This window comes from Podarcis erhardii (assembly GCF_964252035.2).
Source record: "Podarcis erhardii genome assembly, chromosome: Z".
Taxonomy (NCBI): domain Eukaryota; kingdom Metazoa; phylum Chordata; class Lepidosauria; order Squamata; family Lacertidae; genus Podarcis; species Podarcis erhardii.
In genome coordinates, this window is record NC_138504.1 from 34,944,643 (window position 1) to 34,968,093 (window position 23,451).

The following is a 23,451-nucleotide window of genomic DNA, read 5'->3' on the forward strand; positions in this document are numbered from 1 at the left end:
CTCTAGGATTTATTAGCCTCCAAATGTACCTTTTTTGCTGTAGATTTATCAGACACAAGGGCTGTGAGTAACTGCAGAAGAGGAGAGAGGAGGTGGGGGAACATCCCGCAGACACTGTCCAAAATAATGCCCAGACCTGCACTTGGCTCCTGGTGTGAGAAAGACATGCACAGAATGTTCATTACAAACTGGTGCTAATTGAAGGCATTTTCCTGAGCTGCTAACATCAGATCAGCTTGGGCATTGGGAGTTCCTAGCTTTAGAGCACTAGTGTGCTCCACATCCTAGCCACTGGAAGTTTAGAGGTGGACAAGTTTGGAGATGGTGCATGAGCAATAGAAGGTTGAGATAGAAAAGTTTGTAACAGACTATGTAATAAAAATGAAAGTGTGTTGCCATGTGGCAGTTCCCCTGGCCACAGTGCAAACTACAGTGTGACAAAAGGAAGTGGATGGGCAGCCCAGGCCATCAAAGGAGGTAAAGACCAAACAGGCTGCAGCAGCAGATCCCCAGCTCTGCTGGTTTCTCTGTCTGCCAGCATCAGAGTCCACATGGATGCAGAGCCCCAGGCTGGCCAGCACCACAACTGGCCACTTTCCTACTCCCCAGTCAGTCTTGGAATCCACTGCTGCTAATCAGAATGAAGTAAAGAACACAATCGGCCCATCACAACTATAATAGTGCCCATCACCAATAGTTTTCTGAAGGCCACAATGCAAAGAAGAGCAACACAAGAAGTCTATTGCTCAAAACAGCAAGCAGAGGTCCAAAGCCCAAAAGATGATTTCCCCATAAAGGCTTTGGTCAAAGGAATACAATGTAAGGAAATGCAGGCCAAATGCAGCTAACTTACTGTTTTCCAGAACAGTGGAGGAATGCTAGAAGAAGCCAGAACTTCACACGCTGTATCTATTATGTCCTTTAGAAAGGAGAGAGAAAACCACCCACCACATTACACATCACTTGTTTCTGGTTCTTCCACCGTAAACCTCAAGAATTAAACCAGGTTCAAGACTGTTTAAACCAGACTTCACCAAACTTGGGTGCCCACCCAATGTCGGAACCACCAACCCCCGCCTTAAGCCTTTGGCCTCCTACCTGCTGATTGCCCAATGTGTGCAACTCCAAGGAGGTCAGCACAAAGGAGAGCAGGCCATAAATGCACATGCAGGCTGTGCTGGCGATGCACTGCAGAGCAAAGAGAGTGGGAGGAAAGGATATGGAGTGAACAAAGACTCATTCAGAAACTATAAAAGTTGAGCACAAAATTTAATGAGACATCTATTACGATCATACAACCCAATGTAACAAGCCCAAACTCTGCAAACGTAAAAATGAATACATTTATTTAGTTATTAAATTTATTAGTTGCTTTTTTGCCACAGCAACTAAAAAAATTTAAATACATACATTAAAACTGGGGGGAGGTGTGGCGAACAACATTAGTACATCACACCCATATTTTAAAAAGCCATAGTTAAAAGCAAAAGGCCTGGTTGAAAAGGAATGTTGTTGCCTGGCACAACAAAGGTCATCTAACCCCCTGCAATGCAGGAATCTCAACTACAGCATCCAACCATCCAACCTCTGCTTAAAAACCTTCAATGAGGGAGAGTCCACACACTCCTGAGGTAGTTCGTTCCACCGTCAAACAGCTCTTATTGTCAGGAAGTTCTTCCTTAAATTAGGTGGAATCTCCTTTCTTGTAACTTGAATCCATTGGTTGGAATCCTACCCTCTAGAGCACGAGAAAAGAAGCTTGCTCCATCCTCCATGTGATAGCCCTTCAAATATTTGAAGATGGCTATCATTCCTCCTCTCTGTCTCTTCTTTTCTAGGCTAAAAATACCCAGCTCCCTCAACCGTTCCTTATAAGGCTTGATTTCCAACCCTTAATCACCTTGGTTGCTCCTTCTACACACAAGTTCCAACTTGTCACCTGTTTGACAGCTGGCATAGTTATGGGGAAAGTGTCTCAGGGGTCAAACTGGACCCTTGGGTGGGCCAAGATTGGCCTGGAGGTTCCACCCACCTCTGCTCAAGAGCCTTCCATGAGATTGCACAAGACATGAGACTCACATTTCCCTCGCTGCTTATTGATCGGAGAAGCTTGGTGAGGTACTGAAATACATTCAGCTGAATAGCTGTGCTGCCCATCCTTCTGATCGCACTAGGAGACTCTTCGGGGCTCAACATGTGGCGCAGCAAAGCCCAGGCCAAGAGAACTGGGGCATGATGTGTGACATCCCCAAGAGTTAACAGCAAGCAGTCCATCTCCTACTCAGAAGAAGAGAATCAAGCTCTTACTCAGGGAATCTTGGACACAGAAGCATTCTTTTTTTATTATTATTACATTTATATCCCATCTTTCCTCCAAGGAGCACAAGGTGGTATACATAGATGTCCTTCTCCCCATTTTATCCTCCTGTGAGATGGGTTAGGCTAAGAGAAAGTGACTGGCCCAAGATGACCTTCATAGCCAAGTGGAGATTTGGACTCTGGTCTCCCAGGTCCTAGTCCAATACCCTAACTACTACACCCCACTGGCTGTCCTGACTAGTCTTTTGTATGTTTCACCACTGAACACGCAGGACTTGCAATGGGCTTACTTGGCGGATCTGCCCGGTGCCAGAGAATTTATGCTCCTCTTTCCTGTCATCCAACACACGCTCATGCAGAGAGTCGATTTCCATGCCTTCCACTAGAATGAGAGCACTGAAGTACCTGGAAGATAGGGAGTAAGGTGGCAAGAAAAAGATATAGGTGAGGGATAGGGTGGGTCAAGGAAGTTAGAACTGGAATAAGAAATATTCAGGAGATCATGTGCAATTATTTCTTTATTTTTTTCAACCATATTTTTTCTTTGAGAGATGTGATGTAAAAAAGAAAAAAATCAGAGCAGCTTTGATGGCTGGTGAGCAAAAACAGACAGCAAAGTCATTAACTGCAAAATGAAGGAATGTCTCTCTTCTAGTTTCTGTAATGCTCACGAACTGTAATGTGGTACAGTAATGCCAAGAGCAAAGTGGGCCCTTTTGCCCACAATGGTTTAAAAAAGACTTGTTAAAACACAGAGTATTATATGCTTTGCCTGCAGAATCTCCCTACATATTCTCAACACATCTACCCAGATGTGGCAAAATAGATGCATGGATGTTTTTCACATACGTCTGTGTACTACCCCACCACCCTAATACACCTTTGGACATAAAACAATGTCGTGGGAGAAGCAGGCTATGAAGACATTAAGAAAAAGGGAGAGGAGTGCGAGGGAGGCAGCCCAGACAACATCAGGGTCTGCTCCAGTTGGACTGCCCCCACCCAAAAAAACCCTTTACATATTATATCATTTGTCTTAGTGCTTTAAAACTGCTTGGGTACCCTGGCAGAAAGGCAGTATATAAATGCAATGAATAAATAAGAACAGAAGGGCATGCTGAATCAGGCCACTAGCCCCATCTAGTCCAGGATCCTGTTCTCACAGGAGCCAACCTGTAGGGAAGCCACAAGCAGGATCTGAGCACAAGGGCACTCTTCCCCCCTGAGGCTTCCAGCAACTGATATTCAGAAGCATTGCTGCCTCCAACTGCAAGCATAGCCATCGTGACTAGTAGCCATTGATATCCCCCTCCTCTACGAATTTGTCCAATTCCCTTTTTAAAGCCAGGTTGGTGGCCATTACTGCCTCCTGCGGAAGCAAGTTCCATAGTTAAACAACCTGTTGTGTGAGGAGGGATTTTCTTTTGCCTACCCTAAATCCTCTAACAATTTGGAACATGCTTGGGGGTGCAACAGCCTTTTTGAGAGGCCCCCTACTCACCCGATGCGCTCGACGAGATGATCCATGCTCTCATCCACCAGGTGCCTGTTGGTCTGCCGGGAGCCAAACCCCTGATCTTTGAACATTTTGGTGAAAGTCAGCAGCTCTTCTGCTGCCATCTCGAAGTAGGCATAGTAGAGGAAAATGACTTCCAGCAGCATTGACTGCTCCCGGAGGCACTGCATGAACCAGCGAGACACCTGCCGCTCGGTCTGAATAAGCAGGATCCGAATTACAATTACATGCAAACACAATGTGGGGTTAGGGCAGGGGGAGAGAGAAAAAGATAGCTTTTAAGCAACTCAATCCCATGTGGATTTTGGTCAGGCTGGCTGGGGCTAATTTATTCATTTATTTCTGAAAATGTATATACTGCTTGGTACTAAAAGCAGAAACAACCCTTTAAAATGATTTACAAAATGAATAAAATAATGAAATTACCAGCAAAAAAAGTTATAAACCACTATTTTAAAACATTCAAATAATGAAAGTCAAAAATACAAAAAGCTGGAAGGAACAAAATACCATTAGGCTTCCGTGGGTCTCCCATGTGGGTGCTTCGGATTGGTACAGCTCCTCAAACTGCTTCCGGTAATTAGGAACCAGCTCCTTATCCAGTTTTTCCACACAATGAGAATACTGGGCCTTTTATAAAGCAAAATAATTTGATTAAGAGCACCACCAGGGACAGATTTATTTTAATGTTTCTATTGTGGAGAGAACCAGGAAATAAAAGCCCAATACCCACCATGTAAGGGTGTCTCTCATCCTGGAAGTATGTGAGAAGCTGGAGGACACAGCGCAGGATACAGATCCGCTCTTCATAGTAATAGTCAGCAAGCTGTGGAAATATATGTCACCACCCGTTAACACTAGTAGCTGCATTTTGATTTTAGATGACCTCCCCTACATCCTTCTATTAATTTTCTACTAAATACAATGGTACCTTGGGTTATAGACACTTCAGGTTACAGACACTTCAGGTTACAAAATCCACTAACCCGGTAGTAGTACCTCGGATTAAGAACTTTACCTCAGGATGATAACAGAAATCGTGCAGTAGCAGCGGGAGGCCCCATTAGCTAAAGTGGTACCTCAGGTTAAGAGTGGTTTCAGGTTAAGAACGGACTTCTGGAATGAATTAAGTTCGTAACCAGAGGTACCACTGTAGTCAATTCTTTCCCTTAACCTCAAGTGTTATGGGTTATAAAACACCTGTGGCTTTCCAGATGTTGTTGGACTCTAGTTCCCATCATCCCTGACTGTATGGCCAACCTGCTTGGATCTGATGGGAGTTGTTGTCGCTAAAATATTCCCCAACCTTTCTATTAAAGGTCCCAGAATGTCATCAATTTCTTCAACTCACTCTACTTAAAGGGACCTTCCACTGAAAATCTTAAGGTCTTTCTTCTGATCTTGTCCCTTAAGACTGTGGCATTTTAAAATCCACTCCCCCCCCCCAGCATGTTTATCCATTAAAACATTTACTTAGTGCTGGTGGGGAGATATATTTTTTTAGAGGACTCCCTTATTTTAACACCTGTTCTGCAGGGAAATGGGCTTTATGACTGCTCCAAGGACAATTACAGTAATACCTCTGGATGCGAACGGGATCCGTTCCAGAGCCCCGTTCGCATCCAGAAGCAAACGCAACCCGCGTTTGCGCGGGTTGCGATTCGCTGCTTCTGCGCATGACGTCATTTTTACCGTCTGTGCTTGCACAAGCTACGAAACCCAGAAGTAACGCACTCCGTTACTTCCAGGTCGCCGCAGCACGCAATCCAAAAATACTTGTCCCGAAGCTACTTCAACCCGAGGTATGACTGTAATATACTACACATCTGGATGCTGAGGTGGGAGGGAGGCAGCTTTGCAACTGTCACAAGTGCCAGCAAATCCACATCCATTGTAGTCATCACCACCACAGCTCCTCAAGTTGCAAGGACCATCAGCAGATTCCACATCTATCTGCAGAAAAGCAGTGTGTAGAAATGACCATCCAAAATAAGATTGCAGCATCAAGTTACTGACCTTCAGCATTAAAGCCTGACTCTGCCTTTCGTCTTCCAGAACAGCCTATGCAGAAACATAATAAAAGTAACATAAAGTAACTGATAACCACTAACAGCATCATAAAATAGATTGTGGCATGAAACAAAATCTCATGTATACTGGAAACACTGCAAGGGAATTTGGTTATCATTCCCCACCCCACCATCCTCCGGATTTCAAGCTTCAAACTTGGCTCACTTAAAAATGTTTATTAGTGCATTAAAAAATGTTACCAAGAACTAGCTTACTGTTAAATTCAACGGGACCTATTTTTAGAACACAAAAGAATATAATAAGAGCCCTGCTGGATCAGGCCTTTGGCCCAACAGCATCCTGTTCTCACAGTGGCCAACCAGATGCCCCAATGGGAAGCCCACAAGCAGGACCCAAGTGCAAGAGCACTCTTCCCACCCGCAGTTTTCAGCAACTGGTATTCAGAAGCATTAGTGCCTCTGACCATGGAAGCAAGGGCATAGTCATTAAAGCCATCAATGGCTACTTGCCACATCTCCCTCATTGCTATGTCTAATCCTTTTTTAAAGCTGGTGGCTAAAGCTGGTGGCCATCACTGTTGCCTGAAGGCAGTGTGCACAGCAGACCGGGGCCCTCCAAGGGTTTTGGACTATAACTCCCATCAGCCCCAGACAGCACAGCCATATGATGCAGAGGCTGATGGGAGCTGTAGTCCAAAATGTCTGGAGGGCCCTCGAGTTAGGAAAGGACTGCAGACTTAATGAAATTTACTTTAAGGAGATTGCTAGCATGGCTAATGTAGCCAATAAGTTAGGCCTTACCCAAATTTGCAGCATCACACAGAGAAAGGCATTAGCAGATTCCCAGCTACACAGACCCATCTGTAGCAACATATGTCAACATAAACACTGAAGATAGATCCCTGCACAGTTGAAAATTACCAACCTTTAATGAGTCTCTGGTCCCCCTATAATCTTCTTGAAGAAAACACTGTAACAGCTGCACGCTTTGCTCTTCATCCAAACCCTGGAGTGACACACACATTCAGCCAGCTTCTGTTAAGGGGTGGGCACATTCAATACCCCTCCTTTGGACAATTTTTTTTAAAGGAGAGTACAGCAAATTAAATTTGTCCCCGTTAGCTCTCAAGGCTTCTATGAAGTATCGTGCTTCCAAATTATGCTGAGTCAAATCTCAAACCCCAACTGAAACTACTGCCATTCAAATAGGGAATTAGATGGTAATAACTGTTGCTATCAAAGGGTTAAAAGGTAGCAGAAACGCTCTAATCACTGAGCAGCTGGAGGTCATTAGGCTTCCAGGAACATGAGTTTGTATAAATAGTCAGTCTCCCATGTGTTTGTTCCCTTTTCCCCTTCTCCCCTTTTGGGCGTGTTTGCTGATTTGTAAATAAACCTTATCTTTGAGTTCCAAACCGCTTGCTCCAAGACTCCTCTTTGAAAAGATACTGCCTCTCCTGCCCTTCTTAAACTGCTGCGCGAAATGCTCTGCTGTAATGGGACTTGTGACGATGGAAGCGCACTGGGCATTTACATTAAACTAATTAAAGTTTAATGGGACAATAACTCTCTTTCTTGCATTCCTCCCGCCACTTCTGTCCAGAGGAAAGCTTATCAGGAAATAACAAAGGGAGCAACAGAGCTGCCTGTTACACCTACTCACCAAGAACTTGCTGGTTCTCAGACCCAACTCCTTCAGCGGAGCAGCCACATTTTTGTCAGCTTTCACTTTCTCGGCTGAACTTGCACTGCAGATTTCATTATTATTATTAAAAAGTTAACTTGTGGTAATGAAAAGTCACAAAAGCTTTTTGCTCAAAAAGGAAAACAAGCATGAAATTTAGGCAAACAGCTGTATTGTGAAAACTATTTCCTCCCCTCTGAAGGACTTACAAGGACTAAGCGCCATCAACTAGGCACTGCAAATGTTACCCAACTAGCTCAAGCCCTTGAAACAAGGTATAGAAACTTCATCTGACTCATTTGAAATTAAGAACATAAGAGAAGTTCTACCAGTTCTAACCAAGCACACATTTAGTCCGGCATGCCACTTCCAATTGTAGCCAATCAGAAACCCTAATTTCTATGGGTTTTTGGTGGTCACAGCTGAGCTATTCCATGCTGTTGCCTCCCCAGCAACTGAAGTTCTGTGCTAGACTGCCTCTGAACATGGAAGTTCCATTTAGCTGCCATGGGTGACATTTAAGCTATCACATCACCAATCCTCCACAAGTATTTTTGTAAAACAATCAGCACATTATCTTCCAGCACCCCATCTTTCCACACACTGAATGAAATAAAAGCCATAAGGATTCTCAAAAAGCCTCCAAAGTATGTGGTAAAGAACATGGCCCTATCTCATCATTTTGACGCTCCTTTTTGGTTCAGCTATTTTCTGTTCCCGCTGAAAATTTTCAATTAAAGATTTATTTTTGAAGAGTCTGGTTCTGCTATCAGCTCTGCAGGGGGTTGGACTAGATGACCCTCATGGTTCCTTCCAACTTTACATTTCTATGATCTGTTCCAATAACAGATCTTTGACAATATAGCACCTACATAGCCAATTAGTAGGTTTTACTCATTTTTAATAGCTTGTAAATGTCTCAGATATGCTTTTATTTCAGTTTTTCATTTCAGTGGATCTACTGAGCTGGATGCAAGCCTTGATAAATAATAATGAATAAATTACTGTACCTGGGTGGCTTGTAGTAAGAAAGCCCTTCGAGCAGCCTCCGCCAGTGTTTATTCAACTCTTCCTCAATCTGAGCCTAGAAAAGACCAAAATAATAGCAAATACATCATTCTCCATGCTTGAAACTTAAAAAGGAACATGCTCATTTCCACTATCATGTACAAAGCCTGACAAGAGCAAAAAGGAGTATCATAATCACCTATGGTTTAGATTCCAGCATAAGCAGAACAGAATCTTTCCTGATTATCAGCCATGGTGGGTGGGGCTGATGGGAGTTACAGTCCACAATATCTGGAGGGCACCATGGTGGCACACACCCCCCCACAACCTAGCATTCAAATTACTGTATACCGTATTTTTTGCTCTATAAGACTCACTTCTTCCCTCCTAAAAAGTAAGGGGAAATGTGTGTGGAGCGAATGCAGGCTGCGCAGCTATCCCAGAAGCCAGAACAGCAAGAGGGATTGCTGCTTTCACTGCGCAGCGATCCCTCTTGCTGTTCTGGCTTCTGAGATTCAGAATATTTTTTTTCTTGTTTTCCTCCTCCAAAAACTAGATGTGTCTTGTGGTCTGGTGCGTCTTATAGAGCGAAAAATACAGTACATAACAGAATCATCCCTGACCATTGGGCTATACCGATGGAATGGATAGGGTTGTAGTCTAGAATTTCTGCAGGGAATCCCTGATTTACAGTTTGAATTTTTCTATTAAAAAAAAGATAAAATTATAATAAAAAGAAAAGAAACTTGTTTTTGTTTTGCCTTGAGGTGGAAGAAGACAGAATCTGGGCATGTTCAGCTCACAATCAGGGACTCCTTCCTTAGGGGTTGGGGAATAAGGGAAGCAGGCTGCTCTACTAAACGGCCTCAGCCCAGTATACCTGAAGGAGCATCTCCACCCCCATCATTCAGCCCAAACACTCAGGTCCAGCTTTGAGGGCCTTCTGGCGGTTCCCTCACCGCGAGATGTGAGGTTACAGAGAACCAGGCAGAGGGCCTTCTTGGTAGTGGCACCTGCCCTGTGGAACGCCCTCCCATCAGATGTCAAGGAAATAAACAACTATCTGACTTTTAGAAGACATCTGAAGGAAGCCCTGTTTAGGGAAGTTTTTAATGTTTGATATTTTATTGTGCTTTTAATTCTGTTGGGAGCTGCCCAGAGTGGCTGGGGGAACCCAGTCAGATGGGCGGGGTATAAATATTATTATTATTCCAGGCGAGATAGCCTGTCTACACCAGAAACCATTCTACACAAACGTGCAGCATAAGGAAGAACAAATATTACATGGGAAGTGAACGATATGGAAAAATCCTCTCTGTATACACGTTTAAGGGATAGAGGCTACACAATGATGATGGCAGACATCCCAGAAAAGCATCCCCAACAAAAAAGAGGTGGCAAACCCATCCTCTACTTACTGGTTCTCTCAGAGCTGATCTGCCCAACAGAATGGTCCACAGTTCTCTGCTGCTTCTAGAAAAAGAATGTATTTTGAAGAGAAAAAACTTTATCTGTTTTGCTTCTTTTCTGTCTTTTTTATTGTAATGTATCTATTTACTTCTATATACAATATTTATACACTGCCATATCATAAACATATATTACAGCTGTTTACATCATTAAAGCATGAAACCAACAGTAACATCATAAAAAGTTAAAAACAAGTTAAAAGAAAAAGATTTTTTTTTAAAAAAATCAATAGACCATTGTAGGATCTGCATAGGTTTAGTGGAGTAGAAAAGTTTTCAGCAGGCATTTAAAAGTTGGCACAGAAGGTGTCTGCTAAATCTCTATTGGCAGGGTATTCCACTGGGCTGATGACACTAAATAAGACTTGATTTCTCACTGTTGTCAAACAAGGGTCACCAAATGACCAAAGACACTGCTGAAAATGACTTCAGTGATCAATCTGGAGTATAAGGGTTCAGGAGATCCCTACAATATCCTAGACCTAAGATGTTCAGGGCTTTGTAAATCAATACAAGAACCTTGAACCTGGTTCAGTAGCAGATGGGCAGCCAGTACAGCTTTTGGAACACTAGTGTCACATGGACTTAACCATAAATTTTCATCAGTAATCTGGCTGCAGCATTCTGCAGCAACTTGAGCTTCCAAACCAGACCAAAGGCAGCCCCACATACAACACCCTACAGCAGGCATGTCCAAAGTCCGTTTTGGGGGCCTAATCCGGCCCACTGGTCAGTTTAATCCGGCCCCTGTGGCAATTTACCGTATTTTTCGCCCCATAGGACGCACTTTCCCCCCTCCAAAAATGAAGGGGAAAAGTGTGTGTGTCCTATGGGGCGAATGCAGGCTTTCGCTGAAGCCTGGAGAGCGAGAGGCATCGGTGTGCACCGACCCCTCTCGCTCTCCAGGCTTCAGGAAGCTATCCGCAAGCCTTGCAAGCCCGGCGGGAGTTCCTGCGGGCTCACAAGGCTTGCTGGCAGCAGCCTGCAGCCCCGGCGAGTGTCTGCAAGCCTTGCGCGCCCGGCAGGAGCTCCCGCCGGGCACGCAAGGCTTGGGGCAGCAGCCTGTTGCCCGAAGCACAGGGAGCCCTCTGGAGGGCTCCCCGTGCTTCGGGCGAGTGTCTGCAAGCCTTGCGCGCCCGGCGGGAGGTCCCGCCGGGCGCGCGAGGCTTGGGGCGGCAGCCTGCAGCCCGAAGCACGTGGAGCCCTCCGGAGGGTGCCCCGTGCTTCGGGCAGGTGTGTGCAAGGCTTGGGGTGGCAGCCGCGGCTGGGGGGGGGGGAATAATTTTTTTTTATTCATTCCCCACCCCAAAAAACGAGGTGCGTCCTATGGGCCGGTGCGCCCTATAGGACGAAAAATACGGTATTTCCTGGGGTAAAATCCTAAAAAAAAAACTTCAACCCTAAAAAATGGTCAACAATTTTGGTCAGCCCTTTGGTAGGCCCTCACAGTCCTTCACTTAATCAAATCTGGCCCTCTTTGAAAAAAGTTTGGAAACCACTGTCCTACAGTAATTCAGCCTCAAAGTTACCAATGCATGAACTATCGTGGCCAAGCTATCCCTGTCCAGGAATGGCAAACCGGATGAAGCTGATAAAAGGCACTTCTAGCCACAAAGGATACTTGGGCTTCAAGTGGCAAAGATGCAACCAGGAGTACCCCCAAACTATGCACTTGCTCCTTCAGAGGGAGTACAAACCTATCCAGAGCAGGTACCTTGCCAACTTCCCAAACTTGGGAACCAGCCACCCAAAGAGCCTGAGTCTTCCCAGGATTCAAGCACAGTTTAACTGGCCCTCATCCAGTCCACCACTGCATCCAGACACAGGTTCAAAGCTTTCACAGTCTTTCCTGATTCAGATGTTAAGGAGAGGTAGAGCTGTGTGTCATCCCTGCCTATTGGTGACACCACACGGCAGTATGTGGAACCCCATAGCACAAGTGCCAGGGGCCAAGGAGCACTAACCCAGTGCTACTTTCTGGTCACCACCTTGAAGATACAAACAGAACCACTCTAATACAGTGACGCCACAATGCCCGTCTCACTAAATCAGTTCAGGAAGATACCATGGTCAATGGTATCAAAAGTTGCTGAGAGATCAAGATGCAACAGGATCACACACTCTCTGTCCCTCTCACAATAAGGGTCATCCATCAGGGCAACCAAGGCTGATTCCATTTCAAAACCAGCTGTGAATCAATGTTAGAAACTCAGACAAGCAAGCTATTTGCCAAATGGCCCCTTAAACCTAGGTTAAAAGTGCAACAACGACAAGTTTAGTCACCATTTTCCCCTAAAGACAGTGAAGCAAAAATGAATTGTGTATATTGTAATATATTTTACAGTTCAGTCACACATTTTACCAATTACAGTAATCCTTTTTCTTAGAATCCATTTTCTTAGAAACACAATTCACATGAGTGACACATTTTAATACCACATTGGCAATTGTTAACTGGACACCACAAACATAAATGGGGCTGAGCCTCAGCAATAGTGGACAACCATAAGTCATTTGGATGATTAAAATTTATAAATATCAGTATATATGTGTGTTTATTACATAAAATATTGTGTTAGATTTGTATGCAACACTGCTTTAAATGACAATAATATACTATGTATTACTTGTGCTAAATCCATAACCAATTATAAGGTGACACTATTATCACTACAGTAGTGTGTAACACTAATTTGCTAAGAGTACTGTCCAATTTGTTATGAGTACTGTGACAAGGAGAAAAAAACTGAAGTTTGTTACAAAAGGTGAATGAATAAATAGAACATACATGTGTTATTTTGTTTATACAATAAAAATATTGGTACCATACTTTAGTTTTCAAAATACTCTTTTTAAGTTTTTATTTTTTAAATTTGGCCTTCTATTGAGCATTGGAGCTCCAGGGAGGGAAATCATGATATAAATATGCAACAACAAGCAGCAAATAAATGGAGTTTCACAACTCTCAGTAAAACACATACAGGTGAAACTCGAAAAATTAGAATATCATGGAAAAGTTCATTTATTTCAGTAATTCAACTTAAAAGGTGAAACTAATATATGAGATAGACTCATGACATGCAAAGCGAGATATGTCAAGCCTTTATTTGTTATAATTGTGATGGTTATGGTGTACAGCTGATGAAAACCCCAAATTAACAATCTCAGAAAATTAGAATATTAAATGCAATCAGCAAAACAAGGATTGCAAATAGATCAATATTAGACCTCTGAGAAGTAGAAGCATACATATGTACTCAGTTTGGGCCCCTTTTGCATCAATTACTGCCTCAATGCGGTGTGGCATGGATGCTATCAGCCTGTGGCACTGCTAAGGTAGACCAGGATGCTTCAATAGCAGCCTTCAGCTCTTCTGCATTCTGCAGGTTTTGGTACTTTTGGCAGTGTGGGCAGGTGCCAAGTCCTGCTGGAAAATGAAGTCAGCATCCCCATAAAGCTTGTCTGCGGAAGGAAGCATGAAGTGCTAAAAAATCTCCTGGTAGACGGATGTGTTGACCCTGGACTTAATGAAGCACAGTGGACCAACACCAGCTGATGACATGGCTCCCCAAATCAACACAGACTGTGGAAACTTCACACTGGACTTCAAGCATCTGGCATTGTGTGCCTCCCCATTCTTCCTCCAGACTCTGGGTCCTTGGTTTCCAAATGAGATGCAAAAGTTGCTCTCATCAGAAAAGAGGACTTGGGACCACTGAGCAACAGACTAGTTCTTTTTTTCTTTAGCCCAGGTAAGACGCTTCTGACGTTGTTTCTTGTTCAGGAGCGGCTTGGCAAGAGGAATACATTTGAAGCCCATCTCCAGGATCCATCTGTGTGTGGTGGCTCTTGATGCACTAACTCCAGCCTCAGTCCACTCCTTGTGAAAGTCCCCAACACGTTTGAATGGTCTTTTCCTGACAATCCTCTCCAGGCTGCAGTCATCTCTGCTGCTTGTGCACCTTTTTCTTCCACACTTTTCCCTTCTGCATAACTTTCCATTAATGTGCTTTGATACAGCACTTTGGGAACATTCAACTTCTTCTGCAATTACCAACTGGATTACCTGCTCTATCCACTGGGAAATCCCCCAGAGAAGTCAAGAATCCATCAAATTCCATCAGTCTCTGGGGGGACCATCTCCTAACTGGCTGTCCAGATTTTGCTTCATACTCTTGCATATACAGTGGTACCTCAGGTTAAGTACTTAATTCGTTCCGGAGGCCTGTTCTTAACCTGAAACTGTTCTTAACCTGAAGCACCACTTTAGCTAATGGGGCCTCCTGCTGCTGCTGTGCCGCTGGAGCACGATTTCTGTTCTCATCCTGAAGCAAAGTTCTTAACCCATGGTACTATTTCTGGGTTAGCAGAGTCTGTAACCTGAAGCGTCTGTAACCTGAAGCGTATGTAACCCGAGGTACCACTTATATATATGTGTGTGTGTGTGCGTGTGTGTGTGTGCATGTGTGCGTGCGCACTCTTAACCTAGGCTTAAGGGGCCATTTGGTGAATAGCTTATATATCCGAGTTTCTAACACTGCCCCAAGTACAGTTACTTCTACACACACAGCACACTTATGTACATTGCCAATATGAACTTCCCATTCCTGTGCACCTGAAGAAAATGTAGCCCAGAGTGATCAAGAAACAGCTTCCTAAGATCCTATTTAAATCAGCCTTTAACTCAGTAAAAGACTGAGACATAGCTCAGTGCTTACAGTTTCTGTCTGGTGCACAGAAAGGCAAAGGGTTAATCCCTAGCAGCCTCTCCAGGTAGGGCTGGGAAGGTCCTCTGTCTGAAACTCTGGAGAGTGGCTGCCAGTCCGTGTAGGCAATACTGAGCTAGAAGGGCCAATGGTCTGACTTGTATAAGGCAGTTTCCCCTGCCCCCTGTTTAACTGTGCACTTTATTCAAGACCATGAGGACTAGAACCTTCTTTTACATTTAGGAGAATGCATATAGCTCAGTGGCAGAGCATCTTATTCAATCCCCAGCTGCATCTCCAGGTAAGGTTGGGGAAAAGACCCTGTCCAAAAACCTGGAGAGTGGCTGCTGCCAGCCAGTGTGGGCAACACTGAGCTAGATGGACCAAAGGTGCAACTCAGTAAAAGGAAGTGGTGTGTCTTCCAAGGAAGGGCCATAGCCCAGTGACTGAAGCATCTGCTTGGCATGCATAAGTTTCCCAGGTTCAGTCCCAAACAGCATCTCCATGTAGCTCTTTCAACATCTCCTGACAGGAACCCCAAAGAGCCACTACTCCCGGTCGGTGTGGGCAGCACCAAGCTAGACGGGCCAATGGGCTAACTCATGAGAATGCAGCTTCCTATTCATTTATTTAATTTCACAAGATTTATACACGGCTTGGTTCTTTAAAAGAAAAAAAACCTCAAAGCAGTTTACAAAAAGATAAAACAAGAAAATCAAGAAAAATCAACAACCCTGCTTTGAAACAAACAAAAGTTAGAAGACTTAAACAGATTAAAATTACCTCAACTTTCTAAGCATGAATCCAACTAGCTTCTAATTGCGGGTATGACCCCATTAAAACGACTAAAACCAACCACATGCATTCATTCAAAGGGGCCGACTTTGGAGTAGGGCTAAGCTCTGGCCCAACAATCTCCCTTCTCGGGCTGATTTAGCCACAATTTAAAATAAAATCATTTTATTTCATTTTGAAACTGCACGATCTTTTTCTCCCCTCGCCCTCACCCAATCAGTCAGTCGCTCCTCGCAACGCGCGCCTTCCCTTACCTCGCGCACAGCCCCTCAGTCGCCATCTTGCCTCTTCCCCTGCCCCACCCCCTTTCCCACGTGATATTCTCCCTCCCAAAATCAGCCAATCCATGAGCTAGAAAGGGAGAAGGAAGAAGGTGGAGCGAACGGCTAGAGCGCCTCTTTCCCGCTGTCCGCGAGTCACGTGACACAAGGCCCTTCTCTCTCTTGCCTCTTCTTGCCCCAGTGGTGGGGGGAGGAAGCGTGAGGGGCGCAGTGTGAGGGAGGCGACGTGACGTGTTGTGCGTAGCACGTCGACATGATGGCGGCGCCCAGTAGGGTGAGTTTATTACCGAAGAAGGATCAGCTGGGTGAGGCAATGGAAGGTTTGTGGAAGCCTGTTGAGGTTGCTTTAATTAAAAAAATATATTTTAAAATTTATGGTGGGTGCGGGAGAAAAAGCAGCTGGGTATAAATATTTTTAATGCATTTCTTTATTTGGCTTATTAATATTATTTATATATTTAGGTTTGATAAATTAAATGTGTTTGCCAGAGCCAAGGTAGCCCAGTGTAGGGTGCTGAATGCAGAAAGGTAACCGATCGCGCAGTGAGGCAACCTGACGCTACTCTGAAGTTCATGGTCGTTGTGTTATTTGCTATTTGCTTATTACTGTTCTATATTAATATTATTCATTTCATTTCCGCTTTATATTTTTAAGGGGGGAATCTCACAGTGACTTACAATACATGAAGACAGCAATCTGGAATAAAACATTACTGAAGGAAGTCAGATATAAAGTATACATTGAAAGAGACATAACTAGCAAGAAACCAAGCTATTATCTTAAAGATTTCAAAATAAAACATTACAAAGGAGGTCAAGTACAGAATCCATCAGATGCGTTACTTACATGCTATGCAAAGGTCTCCAAGCACCTAATGGCATCTTTAGAAACATAAATACAAACACCTTTCATGTATCATTAAAAGTAGAACAAAGTAGCCTTCCTCCCTCTCAGTAAAAGGCAATGGGAAGCGTTGGCAGCACACCAGTAATTAACAATGGTTCTCATGGACTCATTTAAGTGTGCAAAAGTCGTTCTGCCCTCGCAGTAACCTTGTGAGATTAGGCTCAGTTGTTTTCTCTGCTGCTATACAGAATGTTGATGCAAATTTTAAAATGGGATAATATTATTAAGCAACTTTGTTTGGAGAGGGGATAGAGAGGTGTATTCTTATTGTTGCTGCTGTTTGTTTTTTTACTGCATATTGAGGAGGCATAGAAAATAAAGGTGACATTTGGGTGTGAAAGTAGAAGTGTGAAAATGGGTCAAGGCAGGTATTACCACTGATTTTTTAATCTCATTCTAAACCACCATCTCAAGGCAATAAGGTAACTAAAAACAGCAAAGAACAAAACTAAATTTCTAACAAGTGGACACTCACAGTAAAGACCCATTTATCCAGCTGGGAAAGCCTGCCAGAACAAAAATGCCTGCAATTGTTTCTGAAAAGTGCAAATAGTGGGTTCCTTTTGTATCTCACTGTGGCCGCTGCTTCATTACGGTTGTAGGAGGGATATATATGGGTAGGTCTGTGACTGATTTAAATGGATTGCATAAGACTGTTTTTGAGTGAATTATTGGGAGTGAACACTACTTAATTCTATGGTAGAGAGCAGGGTTTGAGGACTGGTGGGCTAGATCCTCATTCCACCCCACGGATGGGCGACTTTTCAGGTTGGTGGAACTGCCTACCTGTCAACCTTTTGGTGCCACTGTGACATCAGGTGACACAACTTCAAAGGAAAGAACTAGGCATGTGCTCCTGATTCTTCCCTTTCTTACTCTGCAGTCCTGCTTGTTCTTGAGACAGGCCTTCAAAAGAAGATCCAATGGGGATTGTCTGTGCTAAACAGTGGATCATTTAGCACCAAGTCCCGCTTGCCAAGGAGTGAGCAGGAGTGCAATTGTTCCTTTGTGGTTACATGTGAGACATTTGTTGTGGGGCAAATGGCCATGGCTTGGGGTGGAGAAGCTTTAAAGGTTAAGTTAGAGCTTGTTTGCAGAAAGTTCTGCATGCCTAGTGTAGGGTGGTTGTGTGCTTAGATTTCCCCTCTAAGCCTGTTTCAGGTGCTCAGGATGTGTAACTCTCTAACTTTATCTCATTTTATTGTTAGAATTGCCCTGTGAGGTAGATTAAGCTGTGATTGACCTGTCCAAGTACATGTACCCTGCTTCATGACCTTATGACTGAGCAGGGATTTGAGGCTGGTCCTCCAACACCCAAGCTCAACAGCTTTCTCCATTATATCACACTGACCGAATGTGATAGGTAAGAAACATAGTATTGGAAAATGCAACTGATGGATCTAGGGTTGCTAAATGCATGTGCTTAAGCCAGGGTGGTCCAACATGCGGATTAGAGACCACATGTGATGCCTTTTTTGGTGGCCCACAAGAATATTTGTTTAGGGAAGCTTATAATGTTTGATGCATTACTGTATTTTAATATTTTGTTGGAAGCCACCCAGAGTGGCTGGGGAAGCCCAGCCAGATGGGCAGGGTATAAATTAATAATAATAATAATAATAATAACAAGAACAACAACAACAACAATAATACTTAGACACAACAACAACAACAACAACAACAACAACAACAATAATACTTAGACGCCCCACCCCACAGCCCTTGCACTGCCTTACCTGGTGCCTCCTTACCCAGCTTTGGGAAGGAGGCATGGGGCTCTGACAGGGTCCTTGAAGCCTCCTTCCTCCTTCCCCAAAGCCTAGTTTGCACTTTCCCATCATTGGGAAGGAGATGGGAGGGCTTCAGGACCCTGCCAGAGTTTCACATCTCCTTCCCAATCCCTGTGCCTCACCTAGCCTGCTTTGGGAAGGCAACATGAGGGCTAGAGGGTTGTCAGATGTTTGCCTCACTCACTTCCTGCCCCTGTGTGCAACAGGTTCTGTGTCAAAGTACTCTTGCAGCCTACTTGGCATGAAAAGTTGGACCACTCTAGCTTAAGTGTTTGATGGTTTGTGGGTGTGGGTGTAGCCAACACTCCTTGCATGTGTTATGTGGGGAACACAATCATAGCATTTGCTGCAGGGAGTATGGAGCAACCATGCAAAACCAGCTTGGGCAGAAGATTGGACATGACTTGACCTTAATTTCAGTAGGTGTACTCTTAAACAGAACTTAATTGGATGCAACACATATTATTTCTGATGTGGATGTGCCATGGATTCATGTAAGTATATCAATTTATTGTTTATGCTTTAAATAGCTATACCATCAGAATATAGGTTGTTTGCATATAAATGAAATGAAGCAAGATAAGTGGTCCCCCCCCAATCAGGGAGATGGATTTCAGTAGAAACAGAAGGAATGATTTACTCCATCCTCACGGTGAGGCAGAATTCTCTCTATCTTAAACAACCAAACCACAGTGGGTTGTATCCAGTGGTATTCCTACTCAGAGCTCAGAGTAGACCCATTGTATAGCGTTCAGATCAAGGGAAGTCCTAGGGCCTCTCTATTCTGCCATAGTCAAACACCACCTGGAGTACAGTACTGTGGCCAGCTCTGGGCACCCTAGTTTAAGAATGATATTGACAAACTGGAACAAGTGCAGAGGAAGGCAACCAAGATGATCAGGGGTCTGTAAACCAAGCTGTCCTGAATCCCCAGCATACATGGCAGCAAGTCCCACTGTCTTATACAGTATGTCAAGTCCAAAGTCTAGCAGTCAGGGAAAACAGTCCATTGGAAGTCCTGGAGCATCTAAGCCAAGGTCCAGCAACATGGGCAGCTAAGCAGATGCAGCCCCTCACCTGTTTCCCTTTTATTTCTTGAATCCTGATTGCGGCATCTAGGCTTGACAAGCCATATGATCCTCACCTGTTCTGAGCCTATTTCAGCTGAGGAATCACACATCTCCCCCCCCCCCCGGGTTGTGGGGCTAATTAGCTTCACCTGGGCTGTGGAGCCTTGCCTGCCTCAGCCTCCCAGAGCATACCTCCCACTGCTCACTATGCTTCAGAGCCTGCCTTGTTCATGGAGACAGAGGCCTCTCTGATTCTGTTGAGGGATCCTGCTCTTCGGTCCCTGCACCTTGACCCCCACCCCCTTGCCATCCCGTCATCTTGTGCAACTCCAATCTCTCCTTTCCCATCCCCAGCTTGCCTTGGTGGGTCCCAGTCACAGCTTGCCAGGATCCTGTTCCTCCTCCCTGTTGTCCTCCCAGTTCATGACACAAGCTTTAAGAGAAACAGTTGAGGGAGTTGGGTATATTTAGGTTGCTTAGAAGACTGAGAGGTGATTTGGTAGCCATATTCAGTTATCCAAAGGGCTGTTATATGGAAGACAGAGCAAACTTCTTTTCTGCTGCTCCAAAGGGTAGGGCCTGAACCAGTTGGATACAAATTATAAGAACTGAACATTAGGAAGAACTTTCTGTTGATAGGAGCTGTTCAATAGTGGAACAAACTCCCTCAGAAGGTGGTGGGCTCTCCTTCATTGGAGGTTTTTAAACAGAAATTGGATGGCTCTCTGTCAAGGGTTCTTGCACCGTGATTCCTGCATTGCAGGGGGTTGGACTAGATGACCCTTGGGATCCCTTCCAACTCTATGATTCTATGACTAACTTACCTCCATTAATTTCAATGAGGCAAATCTGAGTATTTATTTTTATTTTATTTCTAAACCTGAAGTTCTCAGGGGGTATCATTAGATGAGAAGGGGGTATCATTAGATGCAACCAAGTATTCTGTATCAAAGGTATAGCCAACCTGGTGCCTTCCAGGTGTTGTTGGACTATAACTCCCATTCACCTCTCTCTGTTGGCCATGCTAGCTGTGGTTTGGGTCCCTTCCAACTCTACAGTGATTCTATGATGGGTGTTCAACATCCGGAGGGCACCATGTTGGCATCTGTACACTGCATGCAACAGGGAGAGGCAAGAGTGATTTAAACAGAGTATACCAGAAGTCACGTAAACAAAGGAGTGTGCCTGAACCATATTTTATTTATCTGCACTGTGTCTTTCCTTTTATAGTTCATAACAGCTAAGAAAAATGTAATCACATATAATGAAACCAACAGTAAAATTACCATAATAACAGCAATAAACAATTTAGAATTTACGCTTTCAGAAGGAAAAGGATTCCCTATCAATTCTAGCAAGGCAAGCAATGAGCTCCAGCCACAAAAGCCCTTCCGGTATAAGAAGGTCTTAACTGTGATGGAAAACTAGCAAGGAGGGGCAGAAATTATCCTCCCTTTGCATGGAGTTCCAGAGCGTGTCAATGTTTTTATTAAACAAGAGAAGCTTTCCTTCAGTACAAGGGAAGAAGCAGATGGTGTATATAATACGCTCTTTTTTTAATGGGATGGTTTTTGCTTTCACTTCTAGGAAGGGCACTAAGATACAAGAGAGCTTTTGACAGTGAGGGAAACAGACAGACAGACACACACAGAGAGAGACCGCATTTGAAAATATTGGACCAGAACAAACAGCTGCCAGGGTTCTCTGAGCACAGGGAGCGCAACAGTCTGGCTGTCACCATGCTAAGCAAGCAACCCATCCTTGTGGAATCCCTCATCATGTTCACCATCGTGCTTTGTGTGCACAGCACAGTCTGGGATCGCTTTTCCTGGTGCGCCATTGCACTTGCAATCCAAGCTTTCTATATCCAGTTTAAATGGGACAACCTCCTCCGCCTGGGCAGTGCTGTCTTCCAGTTTCGGGCAGGAGCAAACAGTGGCCTCTTCCCAGCTTGCATGGCTGTCCCATTGCTGGGCATTGTGATGAAAGAGAGATGCCAAGCAGCTGGTATTGTGTACTTTGAGCGTTTTGGCATCATCGTAGCCTCCACTGGCATGATCATCGCCCTGTTCCTCTCTGTGATAGCACTCGGTGTTACCAAACCTGTGCCAACAAATACCTGCATCCTCTCTGGCATTGCTGGCAGCCTGATCATCTACACCATGAAGCACTCGTTGACGGTCTCTGAAGTGATTGAGGTCCTGGAGGTCCTGCTTATCTTTGTCTACCTCAGTATGATACTGCTATACTTGCTGCCTCGATGCTTCACTCCTGGTGAGGCTCTGCTCGTCCTGACAGGAATAAGCTTCGTCCTCAATCAGCTCATCAAACGTTCTCTGAACGTAACCGAAAGCAGAGGGGACCCGATTGACTTCTTCCTCCTGGTGGTGGTGGTCGGGGTGGTTCTCCTTGGGATATTCTTCACCGCCCTCTTTTTCTTCATGGATTCTGGGACCTGGATCTCCTCCATGTTCTTTCATATGATGACGGCGGTGCTGGGTCTGGGGGTTGTCATGCCGTGGCTCTACCGCTTGATCCGGCAGAACCCCCTCTTTTGGCTCTCCCAGTTCCTCTCTCAAACACAGACCAGAGTTTATCTCCTCGCCTACTGGATCCTCCTGGCTGCTTTGGCATGCACAGTGGTTCTCTATCAAAACGCCAAGAGGTCATCTGGTTCTAAGAAACACCAAGCATCAACCATAACCAGGAAATATTTCCATTTCATTGTGGTGGCAACGTATGTCCCAGGACTCATCTACGACCGCCAGCTACTCTACGTGGCTGCTGTGGTGTGTTTGGCAGTTTTCATTCTTCTAGAGTACATCAGATACTTCACCATCAAACCCTTGGGGCACACCCTCAGGAACTTGCTATCTCTCTTTTTGGATGAACGGGACAGTGGGCCTTTGATCTTGACTCACATCTATCTTCTGCTAGGGATGTCCCTTCCTGTTTGGCTGTTCCCCAGACCTTGTGCCTCAAAGGCTACTTTGCCTGGGGCTGGGGCCCTGGCCCCTTACTCTGGGGTGCTTGCTGTGGGCATTGGGGACTCAGTAGCTTCTATTTTCGGGAGCACAGTGGGGGAGATCAAATGGCCGGGAACCAAGAAGACCTTTGAGGGCACCATGATGGGCATATTTGCCCAGATCATTGCTGTTGCCATCATTCTGATCTTTGACAGAGGTGTGGATCTAAATGCCAGCTACTCCTGGATTCTGGCATCTATTAGCTTGGTTTCCCTTTTGGAAGCCTACACTACCCAAGTGGACAATTTACTTCTGCCTCTCTACCTCCAAATACTACTGATGACTTAGGGGACCTTGGCTGGGAATCTTGGCATGACCGGTGCGGGGATGGAGGCTATAGGTAGGGCAATGGCTTGAATCACTGTAGTGAATTCGCAGTATCAGGCTGTAAAGTTCCAAAAGAGGGATAACAGTGTTCAGATAATTGCTCTTGGATCAAATGAATATTTAAAAATGGACATGCAAAAGTGTCTTTGTCAGCTTGTCATTTTTAATTGTGCTTTCAAAATTAGTCCAGCAACTTTAGTTCTGTTGTATTGCAGTGTTGTAAAGATAAATCAAGGAAAGGTAATGTGTCTAAGCATATTGGACTCTTTACGTGGCTTAAAAGTCCTGGTGATTAAAGGTCTTTTCTATGGCTGTCAGAAGCAACCCTGTCAGGAGGCAATTCATAATGGACATCTTGAATAGTAGATTTTGTGTGCTGTTAAGTCTGCAGTTCTACACATGCAGTTTTACCTGGGAGTATGTCCCACTCAATTCAGTGAGAGTTTCTTCCCAGTAGATATGCATAGGTTATTTTTGCAGGACATAGCTGGTGCCTTCCTGAAATCCCCCTTGCTCATAAGCA

General features: G+C 44.5%; 2 protein-coding genes across 9 annotated transcripts in view; one reads left to right on the forward strand and one right to left on the reverse strand.

Annotated features, from left to right (window-relative positions):
• The window catches only part of NUP188 (nucleoporin 188), a gene marked incomplete at its 5' end in the record, with an annotated part of 54,192 nt that extends 33,423 nt beyond the window's left edge, over nt 1-20,769 (reverse strand). For 2 of the 7 annotated variants that reach the window (XM_081846887.1, XM_081846886.1), the window contains 14 exons: nt 30-149; nt 854-919; nt 1,099-1,188; nt 2,080-2,277; nt 2,610-2,724; nt 3,821-4,032; nt 4,346-4,465; nt 4,569-4,661; nt 5,852-5,896; nt 6,791-6,871; nt 7,529-7,613; nt 8,560-8,633; nt 9,976-10,030; nt 20,582-20,769. In XM_081846887.1, the coding sequence (XP_081703013.1) occupies nt 30-149; nt 854-919; nt 1,099-1,188; nt 2,080-2,277; nt 2,610-2,724; nt 3,821-4,032; nt 4,346-4,465; nt 4,569-4,661; nt 5,852-5,896; nt 6,791-6,871; nt 7,529-7,613; nt 8,560-8,633; nt 9,976-10,030; nt 20,582-20,769 (1,542 nt within the window). Of the gene's footprint in view, nt 1-29; nt 150-853; nt 920-1,098; nt 1,189-2,079; nt 2,278-2,609; nt 2,725-3,820; nt 4,033-4,345; nt 4,466-4,568; nt 4,662-5,851; nt 5,897-6,790; nt 6,872-7,528; nt 7,614-8,559; nt 8,634-9,975; nt 10,031-15,515; nt 15,548-15,781; nt 15,847-16,655; nt 17,929-20,581 lie in introns of those variants that run through there. The other 5 variants (XM_081846892.1, XM_081846890.1, XM_081846889.1 and 2 more) reach the window with 4 other exon arrangements.
• DOLK (dolichol kinase) lies at nt 16,106-23,186 on the forward strand. 2 transcript variants are annotated; one of them, XM_081847114.1, is made up of 2 exons: nt 16,106-16,128; nt 21,163-23,186. In XM_081847114.1, exons 1-2 carry the CDS (start codon nt 16,122-16,124, stop codon nt 22,887-22,889), a joined length of 1,734 nt encoding a protein of 577 aa, XP_081703240.1. In that variant the 5' UTR covers nt 16,106-16,121; the 3' UTR covers nt 22,890-23,186. The 2 variants fall into 2 exon arrangements, with proteins under 2 accessions (XP_081703240.1, XP_081703241.1); XM_081847115.1 differs by lacking the exon at nt 16,106-16,128 and adding an exon at nt 19,028-19,408.
• The last annotated feature ends 265 nt before the right edge of the window (nt 23,187-23,451 follow it).